This window comes from Puma concolor, unplaced genomic scaffold (assembly GCF_028749965.1).
Source record: "Puma concolor isolate L17-30 unplaced genomic scaffold, mPumCon1.1.hap2 unalloc_scaffold_31, whole genome shotgun sequence".
Classification (NCBI taxonomy): domain Eukaryota; kingdom Metazoa; phylum Chordata; class Mammalia; order Carnivora; family Felidae; genus Puma; species Puma concolor.
Genome location: NW_028240238.1, coordinates 440,009 through 459,251, shown reverse-complemented (window position 1 = coordinate 459,251; position 19,243 = coordinate 440,009). Strand labels below are relative to the sequence as shown.

General features: G+C 38.9%; 1 protein-coding gene across 1 annotated transcript in view; it reads left to right on the top strand.

Annotated features, from left to right (window-relative positions):
• LOC147571297 (uncharacterized) overlaps positions 1 to 19,243 on the top strand; it is a 46,722-nt gene that overhangs the window by 21,402 nt on the left and 6,077 nt on the right. Inside the window, exons 6-13 of the mRNA XM_086696460.1 lie at positions 3,010 to 3,114; positions 6,261 to 6,314; positions 7,553 to 7,657; positions 8,174 to 8,227; positions 9,362 to 9,463; positions 12,570 to 12,623; positions 15,250 to 15,354; positions 15,903 to 15,956. Of these exons, the coding sequence (XP_086552586.1) occupies positions 3,010 to 3,114; positions 6,261 to 6,314; positions 7,553 to 7,657; positions 8,174 to 8,227; positions 9,362 to 9,463; positions 12,570 to 12,623; positions 15,250 to 15,354; positions 15,903 to 15,956 (633 nt within the window). The remainder of the gene's footprint in view (positions 1 to 3,009; positions 3,115 to 6,260; positions 6,315 to 7,552; positions 7,658 to 8,173; positions 8,228 to 9,361; positions 9,464 to 12,569; positions 12,624 to 15,249; positions 15,355 to 15,902; positions 15,957 to 19,243) is intronic.

Below are 19,243 nucleotides of genomic sequence, written 5' to 3'. Positions count from 1 at the left end.
ACATCTTCTTAAAAGTATGGATTTTTTTGGGCGCCTGGGTGGCGCAGTCGGTTAAGCGTCCGACTTCAGCTCAGGTCACGATCTCGCGGTCCGTGAGTTCGAGCCCCGCGTCGGGCTCTGGGCTGATGGCTCAGAGCCTGGAGCCTGTTTCCGATTCTGTGTCTCCCTCTCTCTCTGCCCCTCCCCCGTTCATGCTCTGTCTCTCTCTGTCCCAAAAATAAATAAAACGTTAAAAAAAAAAATTTTTTTTTAAAAAGTATGGATTTTTTTACATGACTGCAATACCATTATACAGTTTATTTTTAAATTTCCCTTCTTTAAAATATTTTTTACAGTGAGCTTATTCAAATAAAGAACCCAACAAGCTTTACACACTGCATCTATTATGACACTTAAATCTCACGTACTCTACAGCTATTCCTCTACCTTCTTTGTCTTTTCTTTTTAGGCACTGATTTTTTTTTTAGAAACTGGGTTGCCGATCGTCTGGTAGCATTTCTATATACTAAAAAAAGAAAAATTTCCCATCTACTAAATTTACCCGTTTTTGTCTGTTTTCTCATCTCTCGTTTCTCTGTTGTCCGTATTCCTCATAAACCAGGAGTCAGCTCTGATGGCTTAATTATTTTCATCTTCAACATTTTTTGACAAGAATACTTCATAAGTAATACTGTTTATTTCACATTGCATTCCATCGGGAAATACAAATCTAGTTTATCTTTTTGAAAACGGCTCTACAGGTGTCCCAAATCATTTATTTAAAAGTCTGTCACCACATCCTTGAATTTGAGATGCCATCCTAACTATATACTTGATTTCTATGTGCACTTGTCTATTTTGAGAATTTCCATTCTGTTCTATTGGTCTGCTTATTCATGCTCTAAATTGTGTTGAGTATAACAGCTTTATAGTCTTTTGATATGAGTAGACCTAACCCCTCACTCCTCAGCCCTTGTACGCACACACACACACGCACACACACACGCTCCCTTGTCCACCCCGCCCAGTTCTGGCTGTTCTTTATAGAAACATCTTTTTTGTGTGACTTTTAGTAGGAGTGTATTTGTCTTGTTTTTTTTTTTTTTTTCTTTCATTTTCCATTTGCTGTGTAACATATTTCCTGGTGAGAAGATTGATTTGTTAGGGTTTGAAAACCACTTGTATTATGAGAGGACTTATCACATGTACGTGTTTACTGTTGTGCCAAGTTTAAATCCCAACATAATGAAGAAATATGAAAGCATATCATGCACCCTTATTTCTTGTTTTCTGTGGTATAGAAATACTGACTACCCTTTCAACTTTAACATCGAAATCTTCCACATTCAATACAGATCCGCGTTATTGTGAGTCAAGATTTAACCACGTGGTGATGTACCCACTTGGCTGTAGCTCCGGCCTCCGTGGGTGCAGACAATGCCATATGCACGGTGTGCACCAGTAAGAGTGCCCCATAGACACCGTGAGCTGCCCACTAGGAAGCTCGGGAAAGACACACCACCGCTACTTGGCACTAAACCAAGGATTGTCCCAAAGGACTTTCCCGCAGCCCTAGATTCACTAGTGGGTAGAGGATGAGTTCCATGTGGTTCAAGGTCCCCTTCATGTTCCCATACAGCTGTCTTGTTTCCTTCCTCCCTCCTTCCTCCTCTTTCCCCCTTCTTTTCATTTCTAAGCATTTTTTTCTCTTTTTCGGCTATCCTGGGTCATTTTGTATTGTTTCCTATCTCCTGCAGATGCAGATACTTTTAGCTTGTTTTCCATTGCTTTACACATAGGAAGCACAATAGTTTTGTAACTTGTGACTGATAACTTCTTTATTTATTTATTTATTTATTTATTTATTTATTTATTTTTTATTTATATATGAAATTTATTGTCAAATTGGCTTCCATACAACACCCAGTGCTCATCCCAAAAGGTGCCCTCCTCAATACCCATCACCCACCCTCTCCTCCCTCCCACCCGCCATCAACCCTTAGTTTGTTCTCAGTTCTCAACAGTCTCTTATGCTTTGGCTCTCTCCCACTCTAACCTCTTTTTTTTTTTTTTTTTTTCCTTCCCCTCCCCCATGGGTTCCTGTTAAGTTTCTCAGGATCCACATAAGAGTGAAACCATATGGTATCTGTCTTTCTCTGTATGGCTTATTTCACTTAGCATCACACTCTCCAGTTCCATCCACGTTGCTACAAAAGGCCAGATTTCATTTTTTCTCATTGTGCCTGATAACTTCTAAATCTAAAGTTTTTATGAGCATGTTGCTGCTGCCTGTTATTTCTGCTTATTCTCTCTCAAGTAGCTTGTTTCGCTCTGTGTTTGATTCTTTTGAGTGTGAGCTATTTTCCTTGGAAAATTATAGAAAGAAACCTTTGAGGGTGAGGATGGAAGCATGTTCCCAAGGAATACTTGCCTTTGCTTCTGCTGGGCACTTGGACAGAATCACCCACACTCCATGAGGTCATCAACATGACAGTTCAAATCCAGATGGAGCAAGTATATTTAGAACAGAAGCAGTACCAGGGCTCTGCTTACCTCCCTAGGTTCCTACTTTTGATGAGGCTTTGCACTAGTAACGTACTCTCTTATCAGCTCTTTAGCACTTTTGAGGAGATGCTTTTTACATTTTATCCAAGATTTCAGTTTCCAGAGGAAGGTTGGTCTGAATAACATCGTCCTCCACATAAATGGAAACAGAACTTGATGATCGATTTTTGTCAGGAGTTGAGGCATCTAATCTGGGAGTTCAGGAAAAAAAAAAACAAAAACCCTCATTGTCAGCCACAGTTTGATTTTACCACTTGCTGTGAAAGATTTGAAAATTGCTCATTCACCTGGAAGATTTCTATTCGAATTCTAACATCCTTATTGACCCCCTTGATATATGTGAATAGACTATATTAAATCTTGTTTTCCCCATGAGACTGATAATCATTAATGCACTATGAGTAATGCGAGTGGTCACATTTTGGAATCAGTGAGTTTTCCCCGTATTCTTTACTTTTTCACAAGGAGAGATTATTGATGTCGATAAAATGGATTCTCCTTTGCAAACTATGGGGATGAACCTTTCAGAAGAGGAAATTAATGATCTGACACGTGACCTACCAGCCGACGGTGAGTATTTAAGATACGTTTGAATCGGTTAATCTGAGCTTCTATAAAAGAATCTCTGAAAACTCTACTTTGGCATTAAGAAGACGGAAAACATGAAAGATGACTCAGACTGGAAGTAAACATGTTTTGCCCCTTGACATTTTCAGTAACTTCATTTCCACTTGGAGTATGGCCAAGGCCAAGGCCGCTATTAGAACTGAACAAAATTAGAGAGAGACACTGCTGTGGAGGGAAGGGAGTGGGGTGCATTAAATAGAAGAAACTTTAACACAGAAAAAATTTTTAAAAATTATAGAGAAAAGAGAGCAGAGCCCGAAGTGGGAAATTATTTTTAATTTCTTTTAAGTAAGCTCTAGGCCCAGTGTCGAGCTCAGTTCACAACCTGAGATCAAGAGTTGCATGCTTTACCACCTGAGCCAGCCAGGTACCCCTAAGTGGGAGGTTATTAAAATAGCATTTCTGTCTTTGCCTCACCATTTTCAAGGACACGTAGAAAGGCAGAATAGGGGCGTTTGGGTGATTCAGTCTGTTGAGCGTCCAACTCTTGATTTCGGCCCAGGTCATGGTCCCAGGGATGTGGGATCGAGCCCTGCATCCAACTCTGTGCAGAGTGTGGCCTGCTTTGGACTGTCTCTCTCTCTCTGTCTCTCTTTCTCTCTCTCTCTCTCTCTCTGTCTCTCTCGTGCACACGCGCGCTCACTCTCTCTCTCTTAAAAGAAAAAAAAAGCATGATAAAGGAGGAATATGAAGTGTAGGACCTATTTCCTGCACCAAAAGAATAGGACCAAGTTTTCCAGATACCCTTGAGGGGAAAAGGAACAGTAACCACTCAGGCCTGAATGTGTGGAATGTCTGAATGCTCAGCGGCCCCACCTATGCCTCTGCTTACATCCCATCATTCTGAGCTGGATTCCATGGTCCAAGGACTGACTGTTCCCAAAGCTCTAATCTCCCTTGATGGGCTAGAGACAAAGTCTCAAGTTTAGTACATTCTGAATTGGGGCTAAAAGAATTCTCAAGCTAAATAAGCAAATGTTAAATATCAGCCTGAGAACGTTATAGTAGGGCTAAGAAGTATCTGTCTGGAACATGCCTTAACTATCATATAACCTTAGATGAATCAATACTTGCTCATCTTATTAAGGTGCATTTATTCACGTCATTGTGTAAGATAAGCAGTGTACCCTTAAAAATATTTTTGTTAATTCATTTGATTTATTCTCTAATTTTTACCTCTGGTAGTGTACTAGAAGGACCATGCAAGTGGTCTTCACTGTCTTGTTTTCTTTGCTTGCAATGGTGTATCCGTGAATGAGACTAGATATGGAACAATCAGCTTTCATAATAGAAAACTATTTTTTGTCTATTTGAGATTATGGTGGAATTTTTTTTCATATTGCTAAAAAAAGCAGAATTATGGGTGGAAATATAGCAATTATTTGAAACTATCCTCTGGTATTGCCAATGATTTCTGTTCCTTATTTTAAAATAATAATTTCAGATCAACCAACATAATGAAAATCATTGTGAGATTAAAAAGTACACATGAAATAAAATGGACATGTGGAATGATTAATCCTTTTTTCTTTAAATCAGAGTTAGAATTTTTTTTAAGTTAATTTATTTATTTTGAAAGACACAAAGAGAGCGTAAGCGGGGGCTGGGACAAAGAGGGGGGTGGACAGAGGATCCAAAGTGGGCTCTGTGCTGACAGCAGCAAGCTTGATGCAGGCTTGAACTCATGAACCGTGAGATTACGACCTGAACTGAAGTCGGATGCTTAACCGACCGAGCCACCCAGGCACCCCCAGAGTTAAAATTTTTAAGTTATTGCTTATTGGTGATCTGCTCATCTGAAGAGTTACCATCAGTATTGAGCTTAAAAAGAAGTTTTGTGAAAGATTAAGGCTCAAGCATAGAGCCCCAATTATATCATTTGGGACAGAAAGACCCCATTTAGGGCAAAGCTTTTCTCATACTGTGTCTGTCAGGACGGAGATATGAATTTACTGGAGAGGGCAAGATTCAGTTGAAATGGGACCCAAGTTAAATAGCGAATTTTACACCAAATAGGTGTTATCATCTTTGTTTCTGAGAATTTCCGGTGGCCCCGTAAAACTGACACATATCTTCATGCTTTCCTGACCTCACTAATTGGTTTTACTACAGAAATAACTTTTGGAATGTTCTGCCTCAAAAGATCCAGAAGAAAAACAAGGAAGATTCTCGTTTAGCCTAGATTTAGCAACCAATGAATAAATGTATATTTATCCTGCTCACTGTTCTAATACTTGTTATTGTGTACATGTAAGTGTCACACAGCTTCTGCTAAGAGTCACTGCGTACTTCTAATACTTCAGTAAATCTTTTTGAGTTATCCAGGACCTTCATTTGTAAATTTTCCATGGTATAGGGGTTTTTAGATACTGTATACTGTAATTTATTACTTACAATCTAAAATCAGGAATTTTTCAAGTAACTTACCAACAGTGACAGTTTTTTAGGTCGTTTTTCTTTCTTGGCAAAATATAGATCTCAAAAATCATCTATTCGTGAGATATTTCTGTTCTTTACCATATTAATGTCTTTTTAAATATTAATTTGTATGAAATTCAATTTGTCTACTATGTCTACTACGAAAACTATGCAAATCATTAGAGTTGGGAAGTTAAGCTCAAAATGAATATTGCCCTCAAGCAAATCGTACGTCATGCAAATCAAGAGTAAACTGGTCTGCCTGGGTCAGTGAACATGAAAGGAAATAGTAATTAGAATCTCAGTAAAGAAAGAGATCATTTCAAAAGTCCCGTTAAAACAGTGGTGAATAAGATCCCAGTTTTAAATTTTGTTTTCCCTGGCGTGGCCCAAATCATCTTTGGTTTTCCAAAGTGTAAAGCTAAAAACAAAGTCTGATGAAAAGAGGTGACTTTTGAATCTCACACCTTTAGCGTTTTGCCATATGACAATGGATGAAAGCAGTTGTTAAAATGGGCACCTTTATAACAAGCAGAGTGATTATTTTCCATGTCCTTTTGTGCTCCTTGGGGTAGGTGGGGGATAAAAAGTAGCCAATGAATGCCATTGTGCTTCCTGTTTTGCATTTCTCAGTGAATGCCACTATGTATTTGATTTACATTTTCTTACAGTTCATGGGAAGGTTGAAATGAGAACGCACATGGATGGAATGAAACCTTTTACAGGTAAATAAGAGACTGTCACTTTTGTCCTGGAAAATATTTTGCTCACAGGGATGGATGATCAAAAACAGTTTGGGGAAGGGGGTCAAAATGCCACAAAGCTCTCTTACTATAAGTCACCTTTTTCTCAATTCTGCTTTCACTTGGTTGAGGTACCAAACTTTGACTATTTTCCAGAGTTCTAAGGAAGTTGATTCTGATAGTTCTTTCTCACTCATTGTGTTCCGGTGGAAGGATAGTTTCATGAAGCAACCCACTCACTGCTCAGCTGTTTTTGCCAATGTCGCTCAATCTTTCAATAAGAAATTACTTTTAAGTAGATCTAGAGGATACAATGTTAAGTGAAATAAATCAGCCAGAAAAAGACAAATACCGTTTGATTTCACTCATGTGGAATTTAAGAAACAAAGGAATGGGGTGCCCGGGTGGCTCAGTCAATTAAGCATCCGACTTCGACTCAGGTCACGATCTCATGGTTCATGAATTTGAGCCCCTCATTGGGCTCTGTGCTGACAGCTCTGAGCCTGGAGCTGCTTCAGCTTCTGTGTCTCCCTCTTTTTCTCTGCCCCTCCCCCACTCACGCTCTGTATTTCTCTCTCTCTCTCTCTCTCTCTCTCTCACAAATGAATAAACATTAAAAAAAATTTAAAAAACAAACAAACAAAAAAAAAAAAAAACAGAAACACAAACCAAAAAAAAACTAGACTCTGAACTATAGAGACCACATTGTTGCCAGAAGGGAGGTGGGGGAGGGGATGAGTGAAATAAATTGATGGGATTAAGAGTTCATTTGTTATCATGAGCACCGATTAAGGTCTAGAGTTGTGGAATCATTATATTGTGCATTGTACACTTATTCCAGTTACATTGTAAAGCCCTGACAGGATCAAATTATTGTCATTATGAAGAAAAAAGTCACATTATTCAGAGACAAGAATAAATACAATAAATGATAGCTGAATTTATACTATTTTCATCTAGTATCTTAATTTGCTGGCCAATTATAAAACAAATTTGTTCTCAGCAGGGCAGACTTGTTCCCAGAAATAAAAGACCTTCCTTTTGTAAACACTAAGGGGTTATGTTCTATTATGTGACTTCCCCATAATTCTGTGTAGACGTGTCTCATTGTCCCCTTCCATTTCCTCAAATGGGGGGGGGATGCATTATAATGAGAATGAATTTTTCACCATTTCATGGAATGATTATTCTCAGACATTAATGTTCTTGTATTTTCAAAGGAAAAAAGGTTCATGTCAGTGATCTGGAGAAAGTTCTGGGAAGCATGGGGATCGAGCTCACAGCTGAGGAGCTTAAAAAGCTGCAGGAAACTCTGCCAATTGATGGTGAGCTATACAGAAGCCACAAAGACTTTCTAGGGAACTTGGTTTTGTGGCCCGTGTGAACAATTTAAAATTTTTACCTGTCGAGGGCTTTCTGAAAAATCCTGAAATTGATTAGGAAAAGGCATTGTCATTTGGATTTAGTCTGCAGTTTACCAAACCCTTCAGCCATAGCTTTGCCATCTGAGTGTCAGGTAGTTGATCAGCCTATATCCTCAGGAAGAAAAGGAAGGAAACTGGAGGGGACGAGGAAAAGAAATAAAAGGGGAAGTGAACAGAAAAAGGAAAGGTGTGATTGTTTCAACAGAATAGTGTTTCCCTCAGCTGTCAGTCTCCTACTTGCCAGAAAATATATATATTTGTCACACTGAGACAGTTTTCTTTTCCATAACTTCTTTTTAAATTTAATACTGAGACAGAACACATGTCCCACTCAGTTACAGTTGTTTTACTGAAGTTATAAGTAAGTGGATGTTCATACCATTTCCCTTCTGACATGAATTGTTCCTTTTCCTATAGCTGCTGGAAACGTATTTCAGAATGCAATGCTGGATGGGGTGAAATCCACTCAGGGTAGGTTAAAAGCCTGATAAGAAAGGCAGAGACATCTGAAATCTTCAAGGTTCACATTTATCATTTAGACAGCGTCCTGTCTAGCTTCCTATGTATAGATCACTTAGTTACTTTCTTTCATTTTAAGTTTGTTTATTTACTTTGAGAGAGAAAGATGGTAAGTGGGGGAGTGCAGAGAGAGAGAGAGAGAAGGGGAATCCCAAGCAGGCCCTGCACTGACAGTGCAGAGCCGGACGCAGGGCTTGAACTCCCCGTCGCTGAGATCACGACCCGAGCTGAAATCAAGAGTCGGATGCTTAACCGACCGAGCCACCTAGGCACCCCAGTTACTTAGTTACTTTCGTCATCGTAATATTTTACGCTATCATGTCTCAATCCATCTTGCTAGGAATCCATACTCACAACCCCAAAAACCTAATCATACACAGCAAATTATGAAGAAAAGAATTACCGAATTTTTAGGGAGTTGTGTAAGGAAAGCTTGTTATGAAGGAAGATTGAAGGCACATCCATAGAAACAAAAAGTAGGTTAGGGTTGCGGGGGGCTGGGTGGAGAGGGGAGTGGGGAGTGACTACTTAATATGTATGGGCTCTCCTTTGGGGATGATGAAAATGTTTTGGAACTGGAAGTGATATTTGTACAACATTGTGAATATGTACCAAATTCCACTGAGGTGTTCACTTTAAAATGATTGATTTTATCTAAAAAAGTGCTAAGATTCTGCTTGTTTTTAAGGTTACCTTATGATCGTCACTCTGTTTTAATATTAGTTAGTTAATAAATTAGTGAGGTCCTATCATCAAAGCTCATTCCTATTCTCTCTAATATTGGTTATAATCAAATCACGTAGCCTATCCCTTCATGAGCTGTTTATAATACAGGCTTCCATTCAAGGTTTAAAGGACGAATTACTAATTCTGATTTTTCTGTTGATTATTTAATGCTCTTAGACATGTTAAATGGGAGTTCATACAGAAAAGTAATAATCACAGAAGTACATTTTCTCTTTTGTTTTTTATTGTAATAATGACAAAGTATATATATTCAGATAACAATTCGCATTCACAAATATATTTCTAATATTTTAAACTCATTTTTTTTTCATGTTTCGTTCCTGTATGTTTCCTAAGCAGGCAGAGTTAAGGTGAATACCCTGGACACTGTCCTGGAAAACTTGGGAATCAAGCTCACACAAAGGGAACACGAAGATGTGACAGAAAATCTACCACTTACCGGTGCGTGTTTCACATACTACTGTATCTTACAGGAGACTTTCTGCACTTGTACATGAGTGTGTCCATAATTAGTTTTACCTAGTATCAAAATGACATTTTTGCAAAGCTTAGAGAAGAAACTAGGCTTCTCTTCATTTCTATAAGCCCCATATCTTTAACCTCTTCTCTTTTGGATTCCAGGCATCACACACAGAACTATTATAACTACTTTCTGATCCAGTAATGAATTTACAAGGAGCAAAATGAATCTCATAGGCTGGCGAATAGAAAGGAAGGAAGAAAAATATGACTAATTTCCGTATTATTAGTATCCCTCAAATAGTTGTGTCCTAAGCCCATTAATCACTTTAACTTTTACAATTCCGTGTTACAATTCTCAGTGGACAGTGTTATCCACACTCCTATTTCCAAGTGTCATTATATGCTGAAAACTTCTAGATGTTTTTCTGCAGCCCAAATTCCTCCCCAAATATGGGTTGGGTAAAACCACATCCAGATTCCTGTTGGGTTGTATCTGCCAAATTCATTCTTGCTCAGCAAAGCCTCAGATCTTAAATTCACTATATTTAAAAATACCTACCCCAAACTATCTCCTAATTATACATTCCCTTTCTCAGCTGGTGGCACCATCATGTTCTTAGTAAAACAAATTTAAAAATTGACATTTTTCAGGGCACCTGGGTGGCTCAGTCGGTTAAGCCTCCAACTTTGGTTTAGGTCATGATCTCGCTGTCCACGAGTTCGAGTCCCGTGCTGGGCTCTGTGCTGACAGCTCAGAGCCTACAGCCTGCTTCAGATTCTGTGTGTGTCTCTCTCTCTGCCCCTCCCCCAATTGTTCGTTTTCTCTTTCTCTCTCTCTCAAAAAATAAATAAATATTAAAAAAAAACCGAATTGGTATTTTTCACTGCAACTTTTCCTTAGTGCCACATCTCATTGAATACCAAGTCCTACCAATTAGGAGTGCTGACTATTTCATACATCTGTGATCTGACCCTTGCTTTCCTTTTAGCTTTATCTTACATTATTTCCTGCTTCCACATTGCCCTATAACACTGAGGTGTCTGAACCATAGTATTGGATATAGGCAAGATTCTTATATAGTCGGCTCTCCACCCTGTTGCAAAGCAGTAGCTATAAATGGATGAATTTTAGCGGGAGCATCTCCTGATTTTATCATTTGCTGTATGTCAACCCAACTACTCTATTACAGTATGTTTACTTGTCCGTCTCACCCCAGAAACTGACTTGTTCAGAAATTATATTAAATTTATTATTAAATATATTTTAATCTTTAGTGCCTCATATGGTGCCTGAAATTTAGTAGATAATTCATAAAATTTTCTTCAATTAATATACAGATCTTCTTTGTTATTTAATGCTTATACCATGGCATCTGATTTGATTATCCAATTGTCCTTTTCCACATACTCTCCAACTCCTAGAACAAAAATACTTAGGCATATTTCACCAGCCAATTCTTGCCCATAAAATTAATCTCAAAGTTTACCTTTCCCAGAGCTCCCTGATCCATGGAATTCACTTTATTTACTCTTCCTCTTAGTTTAAAATTCATCCTATTCACACATATATTATTATACACTTAGCATATTGTATAAAAAGGGAGTGTCTTTATATCACTCTTCTTTGTTTATGAACTGTGATTTTCTTGTAAGTAGAAACCATACGTACATCATCTTATATTTAGAGGCAATAAATATTGAAGAATGAATGGAATGATGGAATAATTAGACTAAACAAATGAAAAACAGTGAAAAATACAAATAATTCAAAGTGACAGAAAGTCTTCAAGAGGAACGTCAAATATAGGCTGGCCTTCTAACACTTCATTTGAGCAGTACATAACCAAAGGGCTCCAAATCATTGGTATAAATGTTATCAAAGCAAAAAGACAATTGCCTAATCATCACTCATGCAGTTTTCTGCTTTCCAAAGAAGGTTTGGCAGAAATTATACTCATTTTGAAACAACCAGCAACATCCTGGCCAATTTCAGTGGCATACAAGGGAATACTTGTTCATACTCAGCACACGGGTGCAAACTTGGCCTTCTCTTGAACCCCCCCCTCAGAACCATCCTCATTCCAAGTTATTCCCAATAAGGCATAATATTCTTCTAAAGTTTATTGCTTTTTTTTTTATGACTCGTTACCCTTTAAAAAAAAAAATAATTCCTAGTGTTACACAAGGACTTCATGAAGCCTTAGGACATAGGAGAGCAAGTCTACACATTCAACTCATCATGTAGAATTTTTTTTTTTCAACGTTTATTTATTTTTGGGACAGAGAGAGACAGAGCATGAACGGGGGAGAGGCAGAGAGAGAGGGAGACACAGAATCGGAAACAGGCTCCAGGCTCTGAGCCATCAGCCCAGAGCCTGACGCGGGGCTCGAACTCACGGACCGTGAGATCGTGACCTGGCTGAAGTCGGACACTTAACCGACTGCGCCACCCAGGCGCCCCATAGAATTTTTATTAACCCATTAGCTTTCAGTGAACTGTTGAATCCCCTTTGTGACTAGTTATGATGTTACCACAAGTCCTTTCAGTTTGGAGACTCTCTGAAATATCTACCCGTCTTTTAGGGTTAAAGAGAAATACATACCTATCTTTACACACAAGTATATGTAGTGTTAATAGAAGAAACAGGTCACCAATTTGTGTGATCAAAAATCCCAAGATAGTTGTGATAGACACAGAAACTAGAGAAAGACAAATTGGGAAAAGGTAAGAAGACAAGAAAGGTGGTCCCCAAAGACTCCTCTGACAAATGTGGCTGAACCAAAGCTGATAAATGGCTACACAGCCAAATAAGTCACTGGGACCTTTCACCCTGCCAGTAAGATGGAGAGCAGCCTTCAAATTCAAGAGGTACATTCAAGACTCCATTTCGTCCAAGAGATAAAGACTCTCCCTCAACTAATGTGGAGTTAATTCTTTAAATCCAGGGTTTATATCCTTATAGTTGAGTCAGATAAAGCAGTGGAGCTAATGAACTTCGATCTCTTATTTCCCAATTTACCCTATTTTTTGTCTGTTTATATATGGCTCTCTGGCCTTATTACCTTATTTTGGCTTTCCTTGTAGCTAACGGGAAGGTTGAGCTCAGCACATTGATGGATGCAGTGGCCACTGTTACAGGTTAGTGAACAATTACTGTGACTCTAAGCTCCTAATTCGTACATTAAGTTATATTTTAATGCTCTATTCCAACTCTCCCATCACTACCTTTTTACTCTGCCATTTTACCATTTTATTGGGGAAGTGTTTCTACTTTAATTGTCTAAACTACGGGTTGGCAAACTCTGACCCTTGGGCCAAATCTGCTTCCGTTTGTGTAAACGATTTCATTGGAACACATCCAGCCCATTAGTTTGTGCGTTATTTATGGCTGCTTTTACCATACAAAGGTGGAGCTGAGTAGTTGTGACAGAGATCATAAGTCCTACAAAACCTAGAATATTTTCTATTGTTTATAAACTTTTATAGAAAAGTTGGCTGACTCCTAGCCTAGAGTTTAACTTCAGAGTGATCTTACATCCTAGATTGTTATGGTTTACCACTGAGGGAGATTAATTTTAACGAATTATTATTTTTTTTTTTTTTTAATTTTTTTTTTTTTTCAACGTTTATTTATTTTTGGGACAGAGAGAGACAGAGCATGAACGGGGGAGGGGCAGAGAGAGAGGGAGACACAGAATCGGAAACAGGCTCCAGGCTCCGAGCCATCAGCCCAGAGCCCGACGCGGGGCTCGAACTCACGGACCGCGAGATCGTGACCTGGCTGAAGTCGGACGCTTAACCGACTGCGCCACCCAGGCGCCCCTAACGAATTATTTTTAATACCCTCTTTTACTCCAAGTAGTCCTTGTATACGTGATAAATTGTATGGAATTTTAACTTTTGATATTTACACTATATACTGAAGTGCAATGCTTGATAAAAAATTCTTGATCCTCTGAGGTTTCTTCCAAACAGTACTTTGATATGCATAATCTGAGTGTCAAGGGAAACAGACTTTCTGCAATTGTAGCCTCAAAGTACTAGCCCAGAGTACGCAGGACAGAAAGGCTGATGGACCCAGTTAAAATGTTTGAGTCACACAGTATTAAATCATTTAAAAACACACAGCAAAAAAAAAATAATAATAAAATAAAATAAAATAAAATAAAATAAAAACACACAGCAAAAATGGGGCAGAAATATGGAATACATTAACAAATTCAGGGTAGAGTGAATGGAAGGACTACACTACTTGAATCTAAGGTGTGTGATGTGCATAATAAGTTTTGTGTCTCTCTCTGTTCAGCAGCATTAGTTTTTCCTGCTGCTGATGTGGTTATAAGGACCAGAATTGAGATTCAAGCAGATGGACCACAGATGGAAAGTGCTCTAGCCTGTGACACAAACTCTTTCAGAAAGACTCAGGGTTAGGGGCACCTGGGTGGCTCAGTCAGTTGAGCATCTGACTCTTGACTTTGTATCAGGTCATGATCTCACAGTTCGTGAGATCGAGCCCCATGTCAGGCTCTGCACTGACAGCACAGAGCCTGCATGGGATTCTCTCTCTCTCTCTCTCTCTCTCTCAGTCTCTCTGCCCCCTCCCCCACTCTATCTCAAAGTAAATAAACTTAAAAAAACAAAAACAAAAACAAAAAAAGAAAGACACAAGGACAAGTACCTGTTGTTAATAGTTGTAGTTTGCCATTAAGGCCATCAAAGAGCCATAGGTTTTGTGTTCCTTGAGCAGAGGACACAGAAGACCTAAAAATGGTGTCACCAATGGATTGCCAAATTAGAGTCATTTGAACAAGTGTCATAAATCTTTACCACATCTTGAATATTTGGTGCCTCAAGCAATGTTAGAGTATCACAAATATTTAGCGCTTCTTATACATTTAGTCTAACATGTATTTAGTGAACATGTTCTCCATGTGCATGTAATGCCTCATGAGTATTAAATATTGCTCAGTTCTTTCATTCCCTTCTATCTAACTTACATACCCTTTACTTAAAAACTACTTGTCTGTACTGCAAAACATCTTTTTTTTTTTTTAATTTTTTTTTTTTCAACGTTTATTTATTTTTGGGACAGAGAGAGACAGAGCATGAACGGGGGAGGGGCAGAGAGAGAGGGAGACACAGAATCGGAAACAGGCTCCAGGCTCCGAGCCATCAGCCCAGAGCCTGACGCGGGGCTCGAACTCACGGACCGTGAGATCGTGACCTGGCTGAAGTCGGACGCTTAACCGACTGCGCCACCCAGGCGCCCCATGTACTGCAAAACATCTTAAAAGATGTAGCCCATGTTTTGTAAACTACAAACTTGAACTAATGTACTTACTTCACTTGTGTAATAGAATTAAATGTTCTCAAAGGCAAATGCACATTATGCTGATTTAACATATTAAGCAGTGAAGTAAAACCAGACACAACACTCATAATTAAGGTAATAACAGAGACACTGAATTTTAAATGTCTGTGATATTTTAAATAACTTGGAATCCCCCAAGCCACTTACATCTTGCTTAGATTGCTTTACTCAAAAAAAAAAAATTGCTTTACTCCATAATTATAGATATTGAATTTTTTGAGTAAAGGTAACAATTCTGTTTCCATGATGTCTGATGGCGCAAAGGTCTCATGCTACTTTGTTTATAGCTGTTGCATGATCTGCTGAATAGATAAATGACTTCTTTTTCTTCATATTTTGGAGATTTTAGGTCATAGTCAAACTTTTCATCGACTTACATTTCTTTCTTTGAAGGAGGAGAAGTTAATGTCAGTGATATTCAAAGTATTCTGGAGAAAATGGGGGTAGAGCTCACAGATAAGGAGTGCTCAAAACTAAAGAAATGTCTGCCAGTCAATGGTGAGTATTTAAAAAAACAATGTAGCCTTTAAGGAACTCAGACTTGTGTTTATTTTTTGAGAAGTTCTAGAATTATTTCCATTTGATAAAAACAGGATTTAGAAGGAATTATGCAGTTCCAGTTTAAGAAGTAACCCCAGCGGTGCCACTTTGTTTATAGAATCATTGGCCCCTTCAGTCACTAACCTGGTATTAAGTCAAGGAAGTGCCTATTCTAACTTTTGATTCTAGTCAGAAGGCATCCTCAAGAATAAACAGGGACATACAGGAAAGTAAAAAGAGTGAGAAAATACCAGAAAGGGAAAATGGGGACATTAAAGGGAGGCATAGGGAATTAAGATGTGTGTGTTTCAGCATAGTAGAGTGCCCATAATAACTCCCTCAGAAGCCAGGGGGCCATATTGAAAATTTTCTCTACTTGTTAACTGTTTTCTTGGTTATTTACAATTAAATTAGGCCTTTTCTGGGGGTAAATTATGATGTCTGTCTTTCCTAAATGCCTAACTTAATCTTTCATGGGTGTGGTCTGCTTTGTTTCTTTCTTACAGCTGTTGGAAAGGTGTACCAAAATAGGTTGATGGATGGTGTAAAAACCCTTAAAGGTGAGTGACAGTTATAGCAAAAAAGCAGATGAATCTGAATCTGAAAAGCAGACGAGAAGCCTTGACCACTGTGTGTGTATGTGCGTGTAAAGCTACATTCATGTTTTTTCCAAAGATCTTTTCTGTATTTATTTTACGAAATGGCCTCCTGTACCATTCTTTTACCTTAAGATGGAAGCAAAAGTCCACATAAAAGTAGAACTCTTGAATAACTTCACCCTTAAGGAAATGGTAAACTAGAAAAATGTCTAATCAGCACAAGTAGGTAAAAGGAAGTTTATGTGGATAGTCATGGATTCTAAGATCATGAAGAAATGTCTTCTTTGAAAATTCATGACTATGGACCTATGTTCATGTTGGTTCCAATTCATATTTGCACTCCCTGCATGGGCCAGGAACTCACAAAAATTTAACAAAAAGTGAGGCACCTGGGTGGCTCTGTCAGTTGAGTGTGTGACTTTGGCTCAGGTCATGATCTCATGGTTTGTGGGTTTGAGCCCCATGTCACGCTCTGTGCTGAGAGTGCAGAGCCTGCTTTGGATTCTCTGTCTCAGTCTCTCTCCGCACCTCCCCCACTCACACGCATGTGCGTTCTCTCTCTCTCTCAAAAGAAATAAATATTAAAAGAAAAATTTTTTAAAGTTTGCGCCAGCATTGTAGTAACTCTAGTATTCAAGAAATTCATCCTCATATCATGGTCCGAAGAATTTTCCCTGTAAAACTTTTCTTAAAATGACCTTGAAACAGAAAATTACAAAAGATGAAAAAATTTTGCCAAAAGGGAATTAAAAGCAAAAATGAACTATTGGGACCTCATCAAGATAAAAGGCTTCTGCGCTACAAAGGAAACAATCAACAAAACTAAAAGGCAACCGTCGGAATGGGAGAAGATATTTGCAAATGACATATTGGATAAAGGGCTAGTATCCGAAATCTATAAAGAACTCGCAAACTCCACATCTGAAAAACAAATAACCCAGTGAAGGAATGGGCAGAAGACATGAATAGACACTTTTCCAAAGAAGACATCCAGATAGCCAACAGACACATGAAACGATGCTCAACATCACTCATCATCAGGGAAATACAAATCAAAGCCACGCTGAGATACCACCTCACGCTGAGTGGTCAGAGTGGCTAAAATGAACAAATCAGGTGATTATAGATGCTGGCCAGGATGTGAAGAAATGGGAACCCTCTTGCACTGTTGGTGGGAATGCAAACTGGTAGAGCCGCTCTGGAAAACAGTGTGGAGGTTCCTCAAAAAATTAAAAATAGATCTACCCTATGACCCAGCAATAGCACTGTTAGGAATTTCCCCAAGGGATACAGGAGTGCTGATGCATGGGGGCACATGTACCCCAATGTTGATAGCAGTGCTTTCAACAATAGCCAAATCATGGAAAGAGCCTAACTGTCCATCAACTGATGAATGGATAAAGAAGATGTGGTTTATATATGCAATGGAATACTACTTGGCAATGAGAAAGAATGAAATCTGGCCTTTTGTAGCAACGTGGATGGAACTGGAGAGTGTTATGCGAAGTGAAATAAGTCAGGCAGAGAAAGACAGATACCATATGCTTTCACTCATATGTGGATCCTGAGAAACTTAACAGAAGGCCATGGGGGAGAGGAAGGGGGAAAAAAAAGTTAGAGAGGGAAGGAGGCAAAGCAGAAGAGACTTAAAAACTGAGACCAAACTGAGGGTTGATGGGCGTTGGGGGAGAGGGGAAAGTGGCTGATGGGCATTGAGGAGGGCACTTGTTGGGATGAGCACTGGGTGTTGCATGGAAACCAATTTGACAATAAAGTATATTTAAAAAAAATTTGCCAATATATACGATAAAAAGTGGAACGCCCAAAGACTTCCTATGACACAAATATTTTAGATAGACCATAAAATAAGTATGCTTTAAATGACTGAATTCACAAAAGGAAAATGGAAATACTCTTAAAAACTAGCACAGGAAAACATGGATTTGAAAGGAGTCAAAATTTCTAGAAATGAACTGTCTAGCCTGGAAAATTTAAAACCATAATGGTTTTATTGGCAGATGGAAATGAAGAATTAATTGGATTACTGGAATAGAACTCTGAAAAAATTGCCAAGATTCCAGCATGAAGACAAAAAAGTAACAAACAGGAAGGAGGAGTAAGAGGCCTGAGGGTCAGAGTGAAAAATCGGCCCGTTTATCCAACAGTATACAAAAGAGCTAGCAGAGACAAAGAAAGAAAATGCTAATTTGAAGACCTAACAGTTGGTAATTTTTTGTGATTGTTCAAAGACATGGATCCTAAAACACAGGGCACGTAATGAGTCCTAAAAGGTTGCTTCAGAGGTCTCTGGTTAATCAAATCGTAAGCAAGTCACAGAACACCAAAACAGAACAAAACAAAAAACCCTACGGGCAACCACAGTGCATTCTGACTACCTACAAATGAGCAATTAGACTTATAGTGGACTACAATGAGATGCCACCTTACACCCCATAGGATGGCGATTTTATAAAAAGGAACAGAAGCGCCTGCATGGCTCAGTCAGTCAGTTAAGCATCCAACTTCAGCTCAGGTCATGATCTCACAGTTCGTGAGTGTGAGACCCACATCAGGCTGTGCTTTGGATCCTCTATCCTTTCTCTGCCCCCCCCCCCCCACCACCACACCCCGCTCATGCTTTCTCCACTCCCCCCCACTCAAAAATAAACATTTAAAAAATTAAAATTTTTAAAAAGGAACAGAAAATAACAAGTGTTGGTGAAAATGTGGAGAAGTTGGAACACTTGTGCGCTGGTGGTGGAAGCGTGAAATGGTGCAGCCACTATGAAAACCAGTATGGCAGTTCCTCAAAAACTTAAAATTACTACGTGATTCGGCAATTCCATTTCTGGGCTTGTGTCTTAGTTCATTCAGGCTGCTATAATAAATTTCCAGGGACTGGATGGCTTATAAACAACAGAAGTTCATTTCTCACAGTTCTGGGGACTAGAGTCCCAAGATCAGGATGCCAGCATGGCGGGTAAGGGCCCTCCTCTGGGTTGTATTTGTACAGTGACTTCGCATTGTATCATTCCAAGGTGGAAGGGGCAAGGGATCTCTGCAGGTTATCCTTTATAAAGACACTAATCTCATTCATAAGGGCTCTGCCCTCATGACCTAATAACCTCCCAAAGGACCCATCTCTTAATACCATCAATTTGAGAATTAGGTTTTCGATATATGAATGGCAGGGGGTAGGGGGGCACACAGACATTCAGGCTTTTGTAGTGCGTATCCAAATGTGTATA